General features: G+C 36.2%; 1 protein-coding gene across 1 annotated transcript; it reads left to right on the plus strand.

The window, feature by feature from the left end:
* The first annotated feature begins 3,177 nt into the window (after positions 1–3,177).
* LOC139733928 (uncharacterized) lies at positions 3,178–6,441 on the plus strand. The gene is made up of 4 exons (XM_071644745.1): positions 3,178–3,541; positions 4,993–5,265; positions 5,905–6,207; positions 6,410–6,441. Exons 1-4 carry the CDS (start codon positions 3,301–3,303, stop codon positions 6,439–6,441), a joined length of 849 nt encoding a protein of 282 aa, XP_071500846.1. The 5' UTR covers positions 3,178–3,300.
* The last annotated feature ends 16,050 nt before the right edge of the window (positions 6,442–22,491 follow it).

Here is a 22,491-nt window from a genome sequence, read left to right on the forward strand (position 1 = left end):
GAGCCCGGAAGGCTGAAGATAACTTGTCGCATTAACTCGTGCGACCAGCCTTCTCCGCCCATCAGTTGGTTCGACATCACGGTGGATGGTCGCGTCATGTCGTCTTCCAACTCACCTACTGCGATGGTCAGTCCGAGGCCAGCCAGCTGCGTGCAGGTGAACTGTACGGGTATCAACGACCACGGGCGGACGGAGAGTACGAGGACATACTGCCCGCCACCCCGCCGGTCAGGTATGACGGGAAGGAAGTAGAAGGTGTCTAAGCGGTACAGTAACGAGTAACAAATGGTTACATCATGAAGCTAACATACATTCGTTCCATGGTTTATATACAGACAAGTCTGGCAATCATAAGAGACGGATAATATTATGTAGAAATATGCAGTTCTTCAGACCTCTCTCGAAAGAATCTGAATAGGAGTCGTAGATAAAGGATACTAGTAACCGGGTTCTTCCAGAGATTACTTGGAACATAAAATGCAGATGACGTCATCATTACCTTCTATTGCATCCACACTCTGTGAATGAGATCTTAATACCAATATGAACAGCAATGAAAACAATAACAACGAAAAAGTTGATAATAAGAGTTACATTAATAATGATAATGATAGATATAAGAATCATAATACAGTGTACCTGCAATGAATGTAGTATGGTATACTGTTCTGGGCATAGTGTATAGTACCGAAAAGTCTCCGTGCTTGCAAAGTGTATTATGATGAACTAATGTCTGTGTAACAAAAATATAGGTACACTTTCGTGACTGAGTGCTCATCATAATCAGGTGATAATCGGGTTCATCATTTACTGTTGAATTATGAATGCTGAATTCTAGCCTCCAACATATAATTTCCAGGCATTAAGGTCAAACGAAAATTATTTTAAAGTACACGGCACCCGATGGTTTTACTTTCCCATTAAAGTATAACAGGAAGCGTTAGGCATGCTGCTATCCCTGTTCTATGACCTTTAAACAGCCACATTTATTTCAAGTGGAAAATTCTTTGCCCTGATGTCTGGTTGCACTCTTCGACCAAAGTGAAATATTTACAATTTCTACGGACGGTAAGAGACGGATGAGTGTAAAGTTTTGACTTCCATCTCCTCTTATTTTTTTTTTTTTGGAAGTTCCTCTTTACCTAAGTTCCTCTTTGAAATTCAAACGGCATAGCAGGAGATTTGCAGTCCTAAAATAACATCGAAAAGTTGGAGCTTGCGTGAAACTATTCTTCACTTTGGTTTACTTCGTTCATCAACCTCTTTCATGGGATTTTCTTGTCTAGAATATTCGTTTATATTATTGTCAGTACATGTGAGATGAGCATGATATGCTATACAAACATGTACAGTATGTCTCAAAAATAAGTGCTTATCGGCAGCCTTTTAGGTTTTTTTTGGGGGGGACGGGAGAGTACCACGATGTATTTGTTAAACAATAGTGGTTTGGTTCGCGGAGTTTCTGAAGAATTGCAATAGTGTTACGATGCAATTACTCTTTCATTCATATAAAACAATTATTCAAACGTGTGTTATACAGTGTACATATTGATTTCACAAATCAGTTTAGTCGTGTTAGTAAATAATTTTTTGCTAAAAGTTCGTTCCGCTCTATTCATATACTTACAGAGGATTGTTAACTGCATTATTTTGTTAAGGTGTGTGATATCCATTTCCAGTCCTTGTGAGTTTGAAAATAAATGATATTTTCTTACTCTATTATACTTTCAAACAGTCACTTCAGTGTGCCAAACAGTGGTATATCAAAATAAAGCAAGCAGAATCACAAGCAACCTAACTGTGTCTTTCGTTCTCAATCCAGTGTTTCCCACTTTAACGTGTTCTATGTTTTGCGAAATACCGACTGTCAAATAGATACAAGTCTTTTTTATTCCCGATATGGCCTATCTATTTAACAATACAAATAAATTCAGATCACTCTCACAAAAGCAAATGTTGGAAAACAATTATTTGTTATGCCTGTTATGATGAGTGCACATCACATGTCGTCATTGTTAGGTTAAAAGAGATCCCAGGAATAAAAAACTTTGTATTAAAGCTAAGTGAAGTATAGAGCGTAAGATTCTATGTTCTTAAACTAGCGCATCACACATCACATGTACCATACAAAATTTGCATTAGCAGTGATGGGGATAAAAATATATGAGTGTATGGGTTTAATACAATGTTTTCAAGTAACCTGCACTGTGTGCTAAGGTTGTATAACGCGTACAATGCTATGGGATTTCAACACCAATTAGTACTCAAAGCACACAAACAATTAAATCTCTCGCTGTACAGACATTCTTTACTTTTTATGCACCTCGTGAAGGAACAAAAGATCAATTTCAGATAGCAACAGAGTCCTATATGAGACACGTTGGGAGAGCAGTGTTTAAATTTAAGAAATTTACCGTGACAATCAAATACGACAATATAAAAGTAGATGAGGTCTCGTTCTTCACTAAATTGATTACAGCTCGATAGTCAATAGCTTCATAATTCTTGGTATACGCACTGCTTGCAATTTGTCATTTTTAGTCATTACTCTCGCTATACCATATCATTTCAGATTATGTATCAGGTTACTAGGATTTTATACTTCCAGTAGACCCTGCACCTCAGCGGTAAACTATCAGTTTCGAGGAAATTTATCTTCTTTCTTATCTAACGTCTTCAACTAAATATGACAGAAACACTAGCAAAATATTTTCCACACACCATGTACACGACACATGGAGTAACAGATATTCCAGAAATCTGACTTATGATGCCCTTTGATTCTTAATGAGAGAGTGAGAGAAAGAAATGTACTTTGAATGAGACGTAATTGGTGCAATATTAGAGAGATAACACTGAATGGAATGTTTGCGTCTTGTTGGTCGCCCCTCCAAAATATGTGACGCGTTATTACGAAAGGCATATAGGAATATAATGTGGGGAAAGTATTCCACTTTTTTTACAGACCTAAATTTGTTAGATGCTAGGCTCTCAGTCAATATCTAATATGCCCTACTTCCATGCACGGAAGATGTCCTTTTTTTGAAGAATTGAAAGTTAGAAAAAAACGCAAAGGTCATATTGCCAAAGTTGCCAGAAGGCTCATTTTTCTCTCGTGTATATATATACGTATATCATTATTACATCTTCGACTTTATACGTGTTAAGAGACAACGATCCACAAATAACAACAACAAAACGAGGAAACAGCAACAAATCTCTTATATTTTGGCTTATTTTACTTTGAAAGAATGCGAGGAGTCTGAACTCCCAACAGATGGCATCCTAAAAATCGACAACATGGAAATACGAGGAGAAAACAAAGAGATCAATCTATTGATCACGTGTCATGTGAATGTGACCGACCAGCCTTACCCATACATCCACACCTACACCATTGGAGCAGACGACACCACGCTGTCCTCTTCTAGCTCTGGCTCGGCGGTACTCACGCCACGCCCTAATAAATGTATCAATGTCACGTGTGAGGCAACCAATGGCGTCGGTGTAACCTCGTCCTGGCTTTTCTACTGTCCTCAAGGTAACCTTTCAACCAAATCTCACAAATCTTTCTTATACAGATGACCCGCCATCATCTTTTATAGCATTTCGAGTAGTTTAACCTGATTATTACTGATACAGCTTAAATCGCGTTCACAGCACAAAATGCTTTATTCTCGAATTTTTGTCCGGTCTTAGTGAAATGATGAACTTCCTTTTAGATAATGAACATTTTATTGAAAGGTGTTTGTGGCATCATTGAAGTGTACATGTCCAGGAACAGTTATCACATGTCAGCTACTGTTAACTTTCGTCCTTGCTGAAAAGGCACAGTGACCCACAGTGTGTTCGCAATGTGTTCACATAGTCGGTTATGTAAAAACGCTTGAATTTAATGGAAATGTACAGTACTTGTTGAGGTGAGGATTGAGGTTTATAACATTTTTTTTTTCTGTGAGATATTGAGAAACCTCTTATGAAATATGAAAGAGCATGTAATTTCAAGAAGAATTCAACGTTCATTTGATGAAAATTGGTCTTGAAATGGCTGAGATGTCCAAAAAGGCAAATCTGATAGAATTGGCAGGCCACGACTTTTATTAGAAGCTCTTTGTTTTACTTTGCTTTTAGATATCTCAGTCATTTCAAAACTGATTTTCATCAAATAAACGTTTGATTACTCTTAGAATTGAATGCTCTTTCACATTTCAAAGAGTGGTTAATATCTCGCAATATGTTACAAGATGAATACTCACCTTTACCAGTACTGTTCCCAGTCTCTTTAACAGTGTAAAAATATTTTCACACTGTGAGGTGTGTTTTTCACATAGAAATGTCCCGTTTCAAATTGTGATTTAATGATTCAGAATATCTTTGAAGCATGGGTAGGCCATTTTTTTTCATTCTTCCAAATGGACCTTCGTTTTGAAACTTAGACTTCATGATGGAAAATGTGGATTTATTTGTTTAAGACATGAAATCAAGAAGGAGAATAACATTCATAAACGTACACCGAGAAGAATTTTTAACTTTGAACAAGGCATCTGGGCAAGCTGACACAAGTCGCTGCCTCACTACACGCAGGAATGCTGCTATGGGGTTGATGAGACGACTAGGTCGTTTCGCTTTTCAACCCATCCCCCCCCCCCCCCCAAAAAAAAAAAGAACGAACAAACAATAAAAAAGATACTTTTTGACGGAACACATTATTGTTCTCATCAGGGAGAATATTCATTCTATGGAAAAAAAAAACAAACCTATTTTGTAAGCCGATGAACCGAATACAATGCAACGAAATACAAACGATCGTTAAGATGAAAAAGAAAACAAACGCACTCCATTAAATTTTATCTCATTATCCTTCAATCTTACCCTAGTTTCGTTTTGCGTCTTTGCTTTATGAAAACTGATTCACTTCAAAGGAATGCTAACTTTAATTAAATTTGAAATTATTTGCTTGTTATGTGCATGTCTGTTTGTGACATCCCGTAGACGCACCACCACGGGACATCGTAGCCATTCAGTACGAAACTCTGGAGCAGGACGGTGAGGGCGCTATTCTGAATATTTCATGCCACGTGAATCCAGCCGATCAGCCGTACCCGCCAATCAACACGTTCGTTATAACCGCAGACGACCACACTCTCCTAACCTCTTCCACACCTTCAGCAACACTCGAACCAATCCCATACAGATGCATTGAAATCTCTTGTACTGGTATAAATGGATACGGAAAGACTGTAACCAGAGAAAACTACTGTCCAGGTAATATTCATGTTCAAAGCTTACGATTCTATCATCATCCTTACATACTTGTTGTTAACCTGTTCCTTACTGAATTCTAAAATGTCCATAGACTTATGCAGGCCACCAGGTGGTTCCTGAAGGGAACGGGTTAATTTCCTTCATTGCGCATCGCATGCGCAGGTCAAGAAGGGACCGACCTAGCACTTCCTGTCAGAACGTGTATTTTCTTTAGATGATGTGACATCTCTGAATTAACGTCCTCCCGTTTTTTCCCCTTCTCAAAAAGTGTAGGGCATAAAATTATATTTTATTCATAGAAATGAAATTTCACAGCTAACAGCTACTAACATGTGTGTCACCTGAAAAGCTATAGGCAGGAAAGCTTGCCAGCCTGGCCTTTTTTACTCTGGGGTCATAGTGCGATCAAGCATGGCCTTTTTGATTGGATCCTGCTGGATTTAGCACCTTTTGTAGCTATACAGAAATTGATCCAGCACATTTTGGAACAAAACTCATTTTCAATTGCCTGGCTTCGCCCTTTTCACACAAGAATTACAATTTTTGAAGAGATGACTGTGCATGACTTCCAAAAATGAATACATATGAAGCACCTTTTTAACAGCTCTTCAAAACATTGCTTTCATTTTTTTTTAACAGCAACAAAGTCAAGACCCCCGCCAGACCACATTCTAACCATCGAGGTCGTAGAAATCAAGAAGAGAGATGACCAGGTAGCGCTTGTCATTACATGTCACGTTACACTGGACAACCAGCCTTACCCTCACCTCCACACGTACACTATAGGAGCGGACAACACCAACATATCCACGTCTAGCTGCGCATCGGCGATCCTTAGAGCGCGCCCACAACGTTGCATCAATGTCACCTGTGCTGCTACCAACGGACTCGGAACGACATCTGTCCGGCGTGAATACTGTCCGATCGGGGATTCTGTCCAAGGTAGATATCGAGAAGACTTTCTTATAACAGGAACAGTTGCCAAATATACACAATGCACACGAAGCACAATATGTCATGTATGCATTGACGACGTGGGCACACATCTACAATAAGCCAGCATAATAACGATAATAATAAAAAGATGCATTTTGAACATTTATGAAGTCATTTAAGTGTCACGTTTTGTTTTTCCTGATTTCAGATTGTTCTTCCAGAGATTGGGTTGATATGTAATTATGATAGTGAATTATTTGTAGACTCTGTTTATACTCTTGATTTCATCTTTGCCCCTTCCTGTAGCTTCAGATTTTTTTCACATAATTTTTTTCTTCCATCGTCTGCAATATAATATAAACGTCAGTATGATTAACCTAGGATGTAAAATATTGTCAGTGTCCCATAATTTAGTCAATGGATGACGTTGCCAAGTTAAACATTATAATGTGTCATATATTATCTAAGTAAGAATAAAGTTCACTTGCTCTCTTTATGGAGCAAATAGAATTATTTGTGAATGGCTGATTCTGAGCATCCCTTCCCACTCATTATATCAGATATAGTGCTTGATGGGGCAATGATATAACAATAAAAGATAATTATTCCCTTTACTCTCCTACGGCCTCGATGAATTAAATTGCATTATTGAATTGATGTTATCTGCAACAGCGCATTCGAGACAATTTCCCATTATGATATTGTTGTTTCACTAAAGCTGGTCCGACAGCAGGTTACCGCCAGGGCGCCCTCCAGCGGTCGTCCACCACCTATTCCCTGCTCGTCGTCATTTTTGTCCTGTCGATGGTAACAGGTGCCATGGTAGTCTTGAAGAGAAGAACTTCATACCTGAATTAGGTGGGTTCGTCGAACAAAGAAGAATGACGTATAAATTACAGCAAATATTCGGTGCAAAGTGTTGGTCGCTGGAGGCGATTACGGCATCAACTTATTGTTATTTTACTGGCCACACCATTTAAGATTTAGAGAAATTTGGAGGAAAACAGACTTTGCTATTAATCATTAATCAGCCATCTTGCTTTATTAGATGCCATTATCATTATCGAGACCCCGCTGTCACATCATTCATCACCAAGTATAAATCTAAAGGGAAATTAAGCCATTGCATCATTACATGGATCCAGTGTATGGATGGTCAACAATGAAATCATATCAGTCATCAGATCTGTCTTTACAGGTTCCAAGGTTTGCCTGATCATTTGCTGATAGAACACTGAGGGAGCACCTGTTACCTCTACAGTGCACTCCCGTTGTAACGAACACAATTATAACGAAATTACGCTTACGACAAAGTAAAAATTCAAGCCCCAACATTGTCAGCTCTAGATGACTTTTTCTATTGTTAATTTTGTTCGGTTATAACGAAATTTCGATAAGATCAGGCGGCCTACAACGAAAGAAAACTGCCGGTTATGACGGGAGACAACTGTATTGTTATGATGCATGAGTTCCTAGATTCGTGCACAAGGTATTTTAAGTTGGCATCTTACCAAGTGCATACATCATTGAGCAATGTCCTCTGTAAACTCAACCTCCTTAAAATTGGGTTTTTTTAAAGTAATAATTGGTACCTGCCATTGGACTTGGTAATAACGTGTATGAGTAATGACCAGAAGTCATTGAAAGACAAGTGGTCAAACAAGAAAAGAGCAATCTCTTAGCGGAAAAGGCCCTATCATAAATGTATAATTACTGAAGTAGCCCCAGCAGCAGTACTCGTGAACTGCAAAAGATAATTTATGAGTTCTTTAACTTTAACATTTTGTTTTATTTTAATTTTTAACGCAATTGTTAACTCTCATCAATCAATAACTGTTAATAGGTGAAAACTATCATTTTATCGGGAATCGGGAACAATCACATAAAGTTATTCATAACAGTGTGTCTTCCTGTACAACGGGAGACAAGAAATTCGTGTTACTTGCTGGATGAGTTATTGGAAAATTTTTCTCAGAAATATCAGACAATGTCAGATGTGCGTGTCGTATGAAAAGATAATGTAATGATTCAGAATACTCGGGTACAATGAACATCCCAACCTTCATTTCTAAGTTATCAAAGTTGTGCTCACCCCTTCTCTATTACAGCTTTAAGATTTTGATATTCTCTTTTCCTGTCGATGCTTTGTGTGATATTCGTTTGGTTGGAGTATAGGTAGTTGACCGTATTAGATACTTCCACCAAAACATTTTGAAGACTTACATCTTCAACCTTCGTACTCAAAAAGGATTTCATGCAGTCAGATTTAATGTACACCATATTATTATATCCCATGATGGCGTGTCGACACCAAAACAGCGTTATTCTTAAATCTAAGAAATGGTCATAGTCATACAAAATTAAGTGTATGTATCTTCTTTCTAAAGTTGTTTTGAAATCGTTGATTAATCAAAATTCATATTGGGTTTCACTGGGATAATGTTACAGGTACACCATCCTCTGTTCTGCATTGTATGAGACCTGCGTTTGTTTAGTGAGTGTCATAACTAAGACTGATAATATTAGTATAAGTTTATACAATCATATATCCAATAATGGATTGTCTGTCTTATTCAGTTATATAGATATCTGGTTAACAATCGTGACTATCCGGATTTCTTTACTTTTTTAGACTTTCAAGGGGTTCTCATTCACGGCGTTGTTACGGTGCGTTATTGTGACTGCGGATAGCGCCCTCTCGGGTCGTTAGTTTAACAGGATTGAGGTCTACAAGTGGACATGGATCTCATGACGGCTGTCTGATACATTGAAGAGTTTTGATCGCAAAGTACGTCAAGCGTATTTTTTTTTCTTGATTTTAAACAATGATTCAAGGAATAAAACTTCTCCGGTGACATTTCACTTTTTATATAACAAGGAATATTCTTGAATATGATTTAATATGTCTCATATTTTCTTATTTTTAGCAGCTTTAATCACAAATACAACGTACCTTAAATCAACACTTATTGCGTCAACTTATTCGGCTATTAACTCTGTATATATTCATGTAATTACTCATTTTGTAATTGATGGCATGATACAATTGATTGACTGATTGATCAATTGATTTCTTGGCTAATCTAATAATTGATTACGTAAGTTTGGGCTCCTCCTGTACAGCTGTTTGTGTAAACATGAAATAAATTAGATTATGAATTCACCAAAATCCTCTAGGTTAAGTAATCATAAGAGAAATATCACTTGAGCATAAATTGCTAAATTATGAATATCAAGACTTTAAAAACTGATTAAATCTGTTTACAAGTTGACCAATTGGTTGTTGGTTAATCAACATTTATACTCAGAGAGAGAGTGAAATGAAATTGAGATTTTGATTTTGATACATGACGTAGTAGGCTCTATATTTGTACATCGAAACACGGCGCCATAACACTTGTTTTAATACGTTCAGCATACGAAAATAAACAATGAAATGCGTATGAGTTTAGTTTGTTTGTTCTATTGATCATCCATCGCAATGAAAACATTGTACATTGGCATTTTCTTTATTTCTATATTTTATACTACTAGTCTCATAGTCAAACAAATTAGTTATTAACATCTTTTCTGTATGTTCGTGTTAATACACGTAGTTATGTCTTTTTCTTTTCATTACTAATATAATATATTTTGATGTTATACAGTGTTGATTTTGTCATACTGATTTCATGTGTACAAGTGGATTAATAGATTAAAGTGAAGCTAAATTACTTGTCCCTGTAACCATTTTTGGATTTGATCAACGTTTGTCTTATATTGTGAGCTTCAGTGTGACCCGTGATTATCAACGCGTATTGAGATATGTCCATTATGGCGTTTCAGATTATGGGGACTTCGATTTCCGAACTAATTTTCTGTTAAGATACTATTTTATTTCCTTAACTTACACCTCTGAAGCATAATAACATGAATGAACGCAACTACTGCGTTGTTAAGTTAAGAACATGCGTTTTTATCAGTTCAAATGCTTTCAAGGCTCAAAATGTATGTGTGTGTGCGTGTGTATGTGTGTGTGCGTGTGTGTGTTTGTTCTGGAGCTTTTCAGTAAAGTGATTGGTATCAGAGGCCAATAAAAGACGTCTTGATTCTACTTGATTTAGTTGCTCTTGACATGATATATCATGCATCATATTATGACGGTTGAAATGTCAGAATTTCAAAATATCATTTTTATTGTAAAGGCTTGGAATAATTTCAAATAGGAGGATAGACCCCCCCCCAAAAAAAAAAATAATAATAATAATAATAAATAAATAAATAAATGAAATGAAATAAATAAATAAATGAATAAATAAATGAAAGAATAGATAAATAAATAGATAAAAAGATAATAATAATGATAATAAATGATAAATAGATAATAAAAACAAGAGCCCCGATGAAAGACCTCAACACGTAACAGCACTCATTGATTTCTGTTCATGTCAGATATCAGCTTTAAGCTTACAATGACGTCTGAGATAATACAATGCACTGTCAATGGACTTATAGAAATATGGACACCTTTCTTCTTCTTTTATTTCTACTTTATTTTTTTGTCTCTTTCCTCTTCCCCTGTTTCTTTTATCACCTCTCTCTCTCTCTCTCTCTCTTTCTTTCTCTCTCCCTCTTTCCAATTCCGACACACGTAAAACACCTAGACACAAACACATTCATGCCCTCTCATGATGTTTGTAGAAAAGTAAAGAAAACAAAACAAAAACAATCTTACACGATTAATCCACCACATCACAGTTCGGTTCTTCATTTTCATTTTTTTTTTTTAATCAAACGAACAAAACGATGTTTTGTACATGGACTTTATATACGATGCACGCAAAAACATGTACATATATATATATGTATATATACGAAAATAGTCATTTTGCCCACGAGGAGACTGCAAAATGCAAGCTTAGCTTTTCAGCATGTCTCCTCCATTTCCTAAAGTTTTAATTTTAATTCAATTTCATCTGCTTTTGTGATGCGTAGTATTGTTACCTTCATGTATTTTTCTTTGTAGGTACATTGTATTGATATTGTGTTATTTTGTGTATGAAAATGTTTTGCATATTTGGAAATGAAATATAATATATGAATATGAATATTATATATATATATATATATATATATATATATATATATATATGAATTTTTTGTTTGCTGCCAATACATTAACTGTCCTTGCACCGCCCCGCCATGTTGTGTTTAAGTCATTTGCTGTCACTATGAAAATATAAATAACAATTTAAAACACTACTGAAAAGTAATAGTTTTCATTACAGAAAGCATTGGGTGAAATTGGGTATCTTTCTTTCATCCCAGCTCTCAAATTACGTCTCCCTCACACTTTCTCTGTCTTCGCTTCACATACACGTAAATCACAAACAAGCAAAGAAATCTGGTCTCTTGATGTATTACGAAAAAGGATTTCTGTCAACAATGATTCAGACAACAAACTTCTGAGACCACAGAAACCCGCAAAATGATAACATCACAAAACTTTGAAATTATGAAAAGCAAATGAAAACTTATTTATTCCATCGAATAGAAATGATGTAAACATATTGAAAATTTTAAATCATGAATATACGTAGATCAGTGACAATAATAACAACCGAAAACAATGAAAGCCTCTTGGAACTATCGTTGAAATTTGTTTCCGTAGCTCTGACATAATTATAGAAGATTGATTCTCGTCAAAATTATCTGGAGCACAAACGAATGATGCATTGTAATAAGAAAAGGAAATTCACTGCAGAAGAAGGAACGTGAGGCACTATACACCTGTCTCTGAGGTTATTTTGATACATATCATAGAAAATATCAGCAGTTTGAATAGTGTGTTCGTAAGTTTAATTTCATATAGATACCACTAAAATGTGATCAATGCGTTATCACCGAGTCTCATTTTCAGCACACACCAAATCGTTCATGACGTAAAGGCTGTCTATAAATCGTTGATTTACAGTATGTACCTCGGAAACTGCATTATTCATGTATACACATAAACCAGCTCTCTGCAATTAAAGAAAAGTGTTTCCGACATTTTTGTAATAGATTTAGGGTCAAGATATATTACATTTAGATGGTCAAGGTGGTTGTTAAATTTAGGGTTAAGATGTATTAAGTATGGGGCTGGTAGTACATTCAGAGTAGACATGCATTACATTTAGGATTGTCTCCAGTATTACATTTAGGGTCGATATTAGTCCTATATTTAGGGTTAAGATGTACATGTATTGCAGTTAGGGTTGATATTACATTTAGGATCAAAAAGTGTTATGCATTTAGGGCTGGAGGCATGCGCGCTACCGACTGAGCCAAATCCCAACCTTCGATGATACAAACCTATCCCTGTAATCTTGGACCATCATGTTCTATCCCATGATTCTTTCATTTTCAAACTTCTTCCCTTTAAACGCACACGAAGGCTCATGGTCAGTGTGCACCTCAAACTCACGTCCATACGAGCAGTTATCGAACTTCTCAGGTGCTCACACTTATGATTCAATTTCAATTCAATATACTCGTTTGTGCAATTAATAAATGAGAATACATAAGACAATGAGACACATATATCAATTCATCTGCTTAAACAATTGTAAAGGTCAAATCAATACAATACAAAATGTATTTTATAATTATACGAATAAGGTAACGAAAAGGGAAACTTTGCTAAACTTTGTTGAGTATAGTATTGTACTCGTGACTAAACTTTTTACCTGCGTATCCATATGTGATTAAGAATTTTTCTCGCTTTTTTGAATGATTTTAGCTAGTTAGAACTCCATCTATGGAAAGGGTAAATCATAGGTCATTATTCTTCACATCTCTTAGAAATCAAAATTCGTTTGAAAATAAATGATACAATGGGTGTGAATTTTTCATAGTCTGACGAAACTCTGCTTTACAGTTGTCTGCAGGTACTTCAGAAAAAAAAAAACGAACTGAAATTATCATGATATCATTGTTAATCATACATTTATGATATGGGTGACTAGAATGATCTGTGACTACCTGTAGAGACTCAGCATATCAATGTTGCTGTGTAATATTGTCGAATATGTACATTATAATGGTAGTCTAATGTATAGATCGTATATGAGATCGGTAGAATTATCTCCATCAAACGTGTGTTTTTACGCGTCTTCAGAAGAGTCCAGCATGACTTTATGACGATATCACATGTGTTTATAGATATCCAGGCGTTAAGAGCTTTCAAGATATTATGTTACAATAATCTTAACCGTCATTGTAATCATTCTCTACTGATACAAGAACTATTAGAACACGTGTGGAGAAGTGTACAGAATATCACATTCTTATTGGAGTATAGGTTCACCGGAAACAAGTTAATACAATCACTCACACACACATATAAATGATTATACACACTGCATGCAAGCAAATCCACCTGAACAAGCATGGTGCACACACACACACACACACACACACACACAGAGCAAAGAGAAAAGAAAGAGAGAAAAGAAGGTCATATAGGAAAAGCATTCAGTAGAAAATAACATGAATGCCTGAAGAGAAAATAAATGTATGAAAAAATAAGAAATTGAGATTAGACCATGTTTACTTGTTTACACAACCATGCGGAGCAGTGTAAATCACTATTTCAAATCTTCTTTTGATACATGTTGTCATCTAGAATACATGTAGGGCCTACTGGAAAGAAAAAGACGTTTTTAAGCTTATATCTATAAATCCGTATGTCCGTTATTAATTAGAATTTAAATTGGACTATTACAAATAGAATTATGTTGCAATATTCGCAGTGTTAGTTTTTATGGTACTTACACTCCGTCTAGTTGAATAGTAATGTATTATCGACTTGCCTGAGCTTCCCCTCCTCAAGTATTTAGTATTCAGATACTGTAATACATGTATTGTAATATCATTGTTGAATGCAAGATGAAAAGTATTTTGATTGGATTATAATAAGCGTAAGTAATGACCGTATAATAAACTGTTAAGAACAATAATGACTGCTACCAGTTAAAGTACCTTGGCATTATAAAAGCTAGAATGGAATGGTCTCCATGAATACACACATGTGATTGTGTTATTTGGAAAAAAAAATGTGGTAGTTTTCCTTTTCTTGCCATGTTCGTGAATCTATCTCTAATTAATAGATATGCAATATACAATGAAAAAGAAGTGATGAAAGAATAAACTTGTCTAACATTTCATGTCTTCAATAAGGTCAATCGGTATATTTCAGCTTCGAATATATTGTATTAATGCAATTCGTACGCTCTCTTTAAAGCATTTACCTCCCAGTTTCTCTAAACTATCTAGTTAGTTGTAGATGCTGAGTTGCTAAAAACCAACTCTTTAGCTGAAAGCAAGTTTTTCATCCCGTGCTGAAATGAATATATACAATACAATAAAATACTTAATTTATGCAGAGCAGTCACGGACACTCAGTAGGAGAAAACGTATTCGTTTTCCACCAAGTCTCAATCAGAGTCACATTACTGCATGATTGGTTCCAGTGTCATCATTAGTTAGCCGCAAAGCTTATTTAAGAACCAGGAAGTAACATGGCTTGAATTTCCCGATGCTTTGACAAAATTAAAGTTTCGGATACACGCTCTCAGATGATTTTGTGTCTCATGTTTAAGAAGCGGAAGTAGGTCACGATGTCACATTCATCCCACATCAAGCATACTGAAAGTCTTAAAGAAAAGAAATAGAAAGTGTTATTACATTATGTAAAGAAAGACACATTACGTATTACATTGTTATTTTCGTATCGTTTATTCCGTTTTCAACAAACAGTGACAACGTACACACATACCGCGAGGTAAAGATGTAAATATATATATATTTATTGTTATCATTTTTTTTTTGCTGTGAATGCAGGGAATGAAATAAGTTAAACATTGTAGTTTCCTCACTGTTTCATAATGTTCAGTCAAACATAAATTTCAAACACTAATTTACCTACTGAAATTTGGGGTGTTTTGGAAAACTACGGCCAGAAATGTCCCAGTGTTTCCCTTTACAAACACAACGTAATCATAAGATTACACAATTCATGTGCATGTTGTTATGGTTCCGTTCATGAATAATGTATAAATCACATCAGAAACAACCATTATGGTGAATCCAAGAGTTAGGCCTGACTAACGTCAGCATATAAAAATGCGACATAAGATAAATATCAATTTTACTACATTGTAAATATTGGCGTGTCGCAGTAATTTTGAGAGAACACTGTTTTTCATAATGAATAGTAAACATGCATGCATATAAATGTTATCCAGACATAGGGGAGGGGACAAACAGATATAAAAATCATCAGAAAAAAAAATGCGACAATGAGTAGTCCAGGGAAATTAATTGTCAACATCAAAACGGCTTTGCACGTGTATCACTGTTTGGAATCATATAAAGGAATGCTTTAGAGATGCGTGCACCCGAATAAATACCAAATATCAGTGAGAATAATGCATTGTGCTACACAAAGTCATATCCGGGCAATTACCCCCAGAGGCCAGTTACCCCCGGCTAAATACTGGTTAGTGGTAAGGTGAGAGTAAAGTTTAGGGTTAGGGATAGGGTTAGGGTTAGGAGTTAGGGTTAAGGTTAGAATTAGGTTCAGGATTAGGATTAGGATTAGGGCAAGAGGAAGGGTCCGGGGTAATTGCCCGCGGGGTAATTACCCTAGACCCTCGCAAAGTAGTCTGCTTTTAAGTGAAGGAGGATACAAAAGTTAGTATTGGGTTGTGTTTTTATTGGGAGGGGGGACAAAGTCATGAACCACTAATTATTAAAGGTTGACTATAGATAGGCTACACGAGCCTCTCTCCTTCATCGGAGAACATTGTTTTACTTTGTCAAGTGACACTATTTACATGGTGTAAACAAACTACATTCTCAAAAATCATGTCTGCAATATGATCCCCAAGTCTCGAATCTTCTTCCTATTAAAACTGAATTATGACATTCGACGCTGACGCGCACGCGGAAGGATATTTTTCCGTCCGTTGTGTGATAAGAAAGTGGGCACACCCAACACTGCATATAGGGCACACAAGAAATTCATAAATCTCATACCTACTCTTCCGTCCGAATCCAGACTGGACTTCATAGAACTGTGGTCTGCAAATTCATCGTCCAGATAGTAGAGTATAATTTTCCAAAAAGACAGGTTTGTATATGATGTATATTAAATAATGATTGTATATGATTATATAATAAATAGACAGACCCTTTGCTCCTTGAATAATATTTTTTTAAAAAGTCACATTCCTTCAACACTTTGAAGATGCGTTTAAACAACGCCAAATAAGTTTTCATGATATTCTGTCATAGCTTGTTATAGTTTTTACTCCCATGTCTTTCTCCAACTATAGGTTCATCGGCTTCCGGTTGACGAGGATCTGTTTATCACAATGAATGGCAACGGGAATTTAGCGCACCTGTGGACTCTTTTCATAGCAATCAACGTATGCGGTAAGGCAGGATTAAAAGAAACATCACAAAAGAAAAACTATTTTCATTGTAGCTGCTTTTCAGGCCTATCATTGCTGTGTGTCTATCATTCAGAATTCATTGAATCATTATTCACGAAACTGCAATCCGTAAACTTTCGTTTTAATATCAAATCAGAGTTCATAGGACACACTCATTTTCGATGACTGGTAAGAAGATAGACGGTGAAAAGTTAAAACAAAGTCCTATACAGTCCAAAAAGCTTTTTATACACAGAATGTACACTGCATATTGTGATGTCGTAATGACAGCAATACCAATAAAAACTAAGGATATATTGGACTTACATCTCTCCCTTCTCTCTCTATCTCTCTCTCTCGATTCTCACTTTCTCTATCTCCATCTTTCTCTCTGGCTCGCTCTATCCATCTATCGGTCTATGCCTGCATTTCTATCTCCGTATTTTTCTACTCTTACACCCAGCTGCAACGAGTGTTACATTGGAAGTTCCCAGTTCTGTTCAACACGACGACTCGTTTACGGCAGTCTGTTCGGCACAGGAAATCTATGGATCAGACAGAGTAGAGTGGTACTTGAATGGCGTCCAAATTACTGAGGGCATACAAACTACGAGTGAAGTGAACCGAGTAACACGCATTGCTAGGGTGTTTGAAACAAAATCTAAAAATGGCTTAACGGTCACGTCACTCGAGGATCGACTGTCCCTTTTCATGACAAGAAAAGTTGAAAAGGTTATTTTATCAAATATCTATAACCTGATGTGGTTTTTTGACAAATTAAACTCAAATTCACAACCGTTTTCTGCCACTGGTAGAACTTGGAACGTACCCAGTGATCACTTCATTGTCCTTGAAATATCTGACGTCATTCAAGATGAACTGGATTCCCCCTTACGAGAAAAAAAAAAAACAGGAATGAATTCAAACAGAAAATATGAAGGTTGTTTTCACCAATACATCAAAATCATTTGGGGTATTCTTGACTATAGGCATATAAGCACGCTTGCAGCTATACTTGTAAAATCATTATTTGACATCATACTGGTAAAAAAAAAAGAAGAAGAAGAAGAAGAAGAAGAAGAAGAAGAAGAAGAAGTATAAGGTCGTAGTACACTGATCATCGTAACAATTTTCACCACCGTGACTGACCGTTCCTGGCAGCAACTTTTTTAGTACCTTTACCATGACGATCAATAGTGACTCAACATGAATTTTTTTTTGGGTTCTTATAGCTTTAAAGTTCTTGCTCCTGCACACCTCTTTTGAAAAAATTGTACGTCTTTTACATCAACTGAATATTTTGGTGGAAAACAATATGACTCATGAAGCTACAGCATATAGTGGTTTTGGGAAAACTTGAAGAGACATTTCCATTGCAGATACAAAAATCATGGCGTTAAGGTTCATATCCACATGTCTTAATTAGGTGATCCGAGTATCCTCTCGGATCACCTTCTGTTTCTGTACGGATTCTTTCTTCTTCTTCTTCTTCTTATTTCTCCCCAAAAGTTGTGCAGCGATTAGCTCAAAAAGTCCTCTTCCTATCAATGTCAAAATCATACCATATATGTATCGTGTCCCAAAGACGACAGATCATGTAAAATCATTGTGATCAGTCGACCGTGACGTCACTATGACGTCATAATATGAAAACACATTCTCAATCATATCTCATTAATAGAATAAAATTTTTCAATGAAATTTACGTCACATATATTTTAAGTCAAGTGCATTCTACTCATATTCTCAAAATTCATCTATACCCTTAAAACGTGCCAGTACGCGCGCGTTAAAATATTTGTATGCTCAAATTGTGCTCAATTTTTTTTTGCCCGCGTTTCAGACAATTTGGAGCATTTTTTCAAAAATTGAAAAAATTGGACGGACGCGTACGCGCGCGCACATATACGCACGCACAGCTCTTATGCAATAGAAATCTCCCAATTTTTTACACTTACCGGATGCTTGAAATGTCAAGGAATATTTCTACCAAGTTTCAAGTCAATCCGACTCTAAATGACGTCATACGGGCCCGTCAAAGTTGAAATTCCGTGCGCGCGTCAATGGCGATATACAGTGCAACAATGCCAAAAAACCGCCAATTTTAAATCCGAATTTACTCGCCAGGATGGACGATGACCCCCCCCCCCCCCCCCCCCCCCCCCCCATTTTCTTTACATATTTTGAATGCTGATGAGTTGTACATGTCATTCCATGGGTTGGCGATGCTGGAAAAATGATGAAAAGATATCAAATTTCTTAATAAAATAAAAAAGTAAATTTTCAAAATGACGTCATCAAATTTCAAGTTTACTGTTTACTCGAGCGTATGTCACTTATCCTTGGCCAATTTTCACCCAGATTTCAGTATGTTGTAGCTTATTTAATGGTTTATCAGTTTTCATCATCAACTATTTCGCTGGATGAAGTCTTCACCCCGTAAAAATAGATTGAAGGTAACCTTGTCAAATTTGTCCTATTTGCGAGTTATCTCTATAGGAGTGCAGTTTTTCTTGAAATGAAAATTAACATGACTGTCTTTATCGAGCACTATCTCACTTATCCTACGGTGAATTTCTCCCAGATTTTGATATGTGTTAGCTGAGACTTTGCGCTATTGGTAATGTGTCCTCCGGTTTTTTTTTTTTCATACGACGTCGAAATCAAGTCGAAAAACTTCGTTTAAATTAAACCTTAGCTTCGATGTATTTTCATATTTCTTTCTTTTTGCAAATTTCTTTGCAATAACACATGAAAGACATTCCCTAGGAACCCCATATTTTGCACATGTTTAGTTCATGTGACGTACATTATTTTATAAGGTAACAACTACTTGATCGAACACCATCTTGGGTAGGTAAATTAGGGTCAAAGGTCATAAATGTACCATCCTGTATCTCGGTGAATACATGTCTTATCTTTCCAATATTTCGCACACTCAAAGACCACGTTACCAGGATCATTTCACAAAATAACCAGTTTTTTTTTTTCAGATGCCATCTTGGCTGTGCAAAGTGGGGTCAATGGTCAAATGTACTTTATTCTGTATCTTCGTTATAGTGTATACGGAATATGGTACCAAAGATGGCAAACCCGACTCCCCTTTGTCAATATCAGTTTGAGGCACAGCTTAATATACAGGAGTCATTTAAAAAAAAATCATTAGAAATGACGATATGCAGAATATAAAAATATGCATATATAACTACGTAACATAAACAGTCTTAATGGCTAAAACGGAAAAATTAAAATGATTACAGCGAGCATCCGAATACAAAGGCTAAAATTCATTTTTCTAAATGACACTTTTAGCTTCACGATGGAAACACAAATTTCTTCAATTATTTTCATGATACCATTTGCAAGGAAACGTTCCCATCTGAAACAGGTAAAAGTCATAACAATGAATTAACCAAAAGGTACCTTCCTTTCAAAAACGCATGGAATTAACAAAGTCATGGATAACAAATAAGTTTAAAACATCGAGGTCCAATTAATTCACGTGTACTTATCGGGAAATGACTCAGACATTGCAAAACATACAGTCTTCCGAAACATAACACTGTGAAGCTTTCACTTCTTACCCCAAGACGGAAGTGAACTTTCACCCAAAATACACACATCATTTGCTAGTATGGAAATAATTCCATTAAGATAAGGTAGAATTCCATGATAACTGTGAATATAGATGAAGTAATAACTTGTTTTTCTTTCAGGAACGATAAAGAGGATAAAACAGGCATATCTAAGCCACAATGTCCGCTACAAAAGGCTGGTTGAGCTAAGAAAGAGAAAAACGTGATAAGGAAGAAATGTTACGCCTCTCAACGGACACCCTGGGATATTTATAGGAAGGACGGAGATAATTCAAGATGAGCAAATGAATGGTAATAATGTTAAATTTAGAAGAACCTTTTCCTATGAAATTACAAATCATGAGCCAATCAAGGAAATTCTTAAAGTATCTAAAGGTAAAAGCTGTTATCATTCGGTGATGAAAGTGCATTTTTCTGCTCGTGCTTTCTGTTGTGTAATGCGACGCAGGTTGCCCCAAAAGACAACGTCAGTGGAAATAACATATCCCCATAGCATATTGAGCAAAACCGAATTGACAACACGGTTCGTTCGTCAGCGCCATGAACGTACCGATTATGGCTGTCTTTAATGCTTGGTATCACTCTTACCAACTTTTCTTCAAAAAGATGCAATTAATAGTTCAATACCTTTGGTAATACGCTTTGATTTTTCCCCAAAAGATGAATTTTACTTAAGTTTTTAAGGCCAGACTCCACAACTGACTGACTAGACAATAAAGACGGAAATGAACTGTAACTTACAAGACTGGTTCTTATCGTTTGGCTCCATTTTCGTAGACAAAACAGCTTTCCATTTTTGTTTAACACCTGTTAGACAAACGAAGAGCTATTGTTCCCTTCGCTGATATTTACTGGGAGTACAGACTTTATCTAAAATGATGCAAATTGTCGAATATGTTTTCACGATCGATTACTACTTGTCTGGCAGAATCGCTTAAATGAACAACGGTCTGTCTAGTGGAAGTAGGCAAAACGCAGAAAAATATTAGCAGTCGATTTGAAAACAAAACGTCTCTTAAAATTAAAGACAAACGGTCAATTTATTCTAAGAGTATGTTTCTGTTTCAGTATCGGTGTCCTCACTCGTGCAAAAGCAGAATTTCATGAAGCCCAGTGGAAGAAAATTTCGTCATATTTCGTCACATTGATGAGCACTGCTGGAATCACTCGGAGTTTCCTTCGAAACACGTTCCTGATAACTGCAAATCATGGGAAATATTACAGGTATGAACGCAAGGTAAGCTTAGCAAATAATCGTGACACCTTTCCCGTAGTATGAAGAAGACAAGTTTTGATACCTTATATAGGAATAAACTAACAATAATATTGGAATGTATAGGGAGAAGTTTGTATTTGCTTAACACCCAGTGGTATATGATACACCATTGATGTGGTGGGGACACAGATAACCTCTCACCCATATATCTGTCAATTCAACAAGAAGGAGCTTTTTAACATTACTTACAACTTGCACCTGGACCGCAGTGAGGTCTTCTCAAAAGATGGTTATATCAAGCAGCAGAAACAGCGAAAATCAACGAAATATCCAAGCAATGTCTGCATTTGTACTCTTAGAGAGAGTCATGTTTGTGTCTGTATTTTGCAGCGACATAAAGCAGAAACATCATGTCTTCTAGCGGACTCTCTACCATATGCTAGAGTGGTCCGACAAAAATTAAAGAGTAAGAATTCGCCAGTCGCAAACGGGTTCTGTGAAATATGCCATGCTAAAAAGAATAAAAGTCTACTTTTTACAAATGCATGAGTTGCATATCTCAACACAAGATGGACATTTGAACGAACCAATGACACCGTTTTCTTCCAACGACCTAATACACATCCAATAGCGGCAAACTGGTCATAACTTAAAAGTTGTCCTTATTCCACCTCGAGCTAGAATTCATTCCCCTTGTGTCTCAAAAGGAAGTCGCGAAAACCATACACAGTAGCCAAGGACCAAGCAACAGTTTTCTTGTGTCCGGCAGACACAAGGAAAATACTTTTAAGTCAACCCTTTTACTTATATTTGACATTAAATTTCGAATTATGCGAAAGACAAAAATCGTTTCCATGGTTTGTTTCCATAAGCTCTGTTGAAGCATGTTGTGGTATTATGGCCATTTTAGAATTGTTTGTTTATTTTATGAGTTTGACGATCGTACCATTTTTTGCAAATTAATAACGACTTTGACAAAGATCTGAAGAAAAAGACGGATGTGAGTCCGAATTGTAAAGCA

This window comes from Diadema antillarum, unplaced genomic scaffold, assembly GCF_040938485.1.
Source record: "Diadema antillarum isolate AM-2024a unplaced genomic scaffold, OU_Dant_1.0 scf00000025, whole genome shotgun sequence".
Classification (NCBI taxonomy): Eukaryota; Metazoa; Echinodermata; class Echinoidea; order Diadematoida; family Diadematidae; genus Diadema; species Diadema antillarum.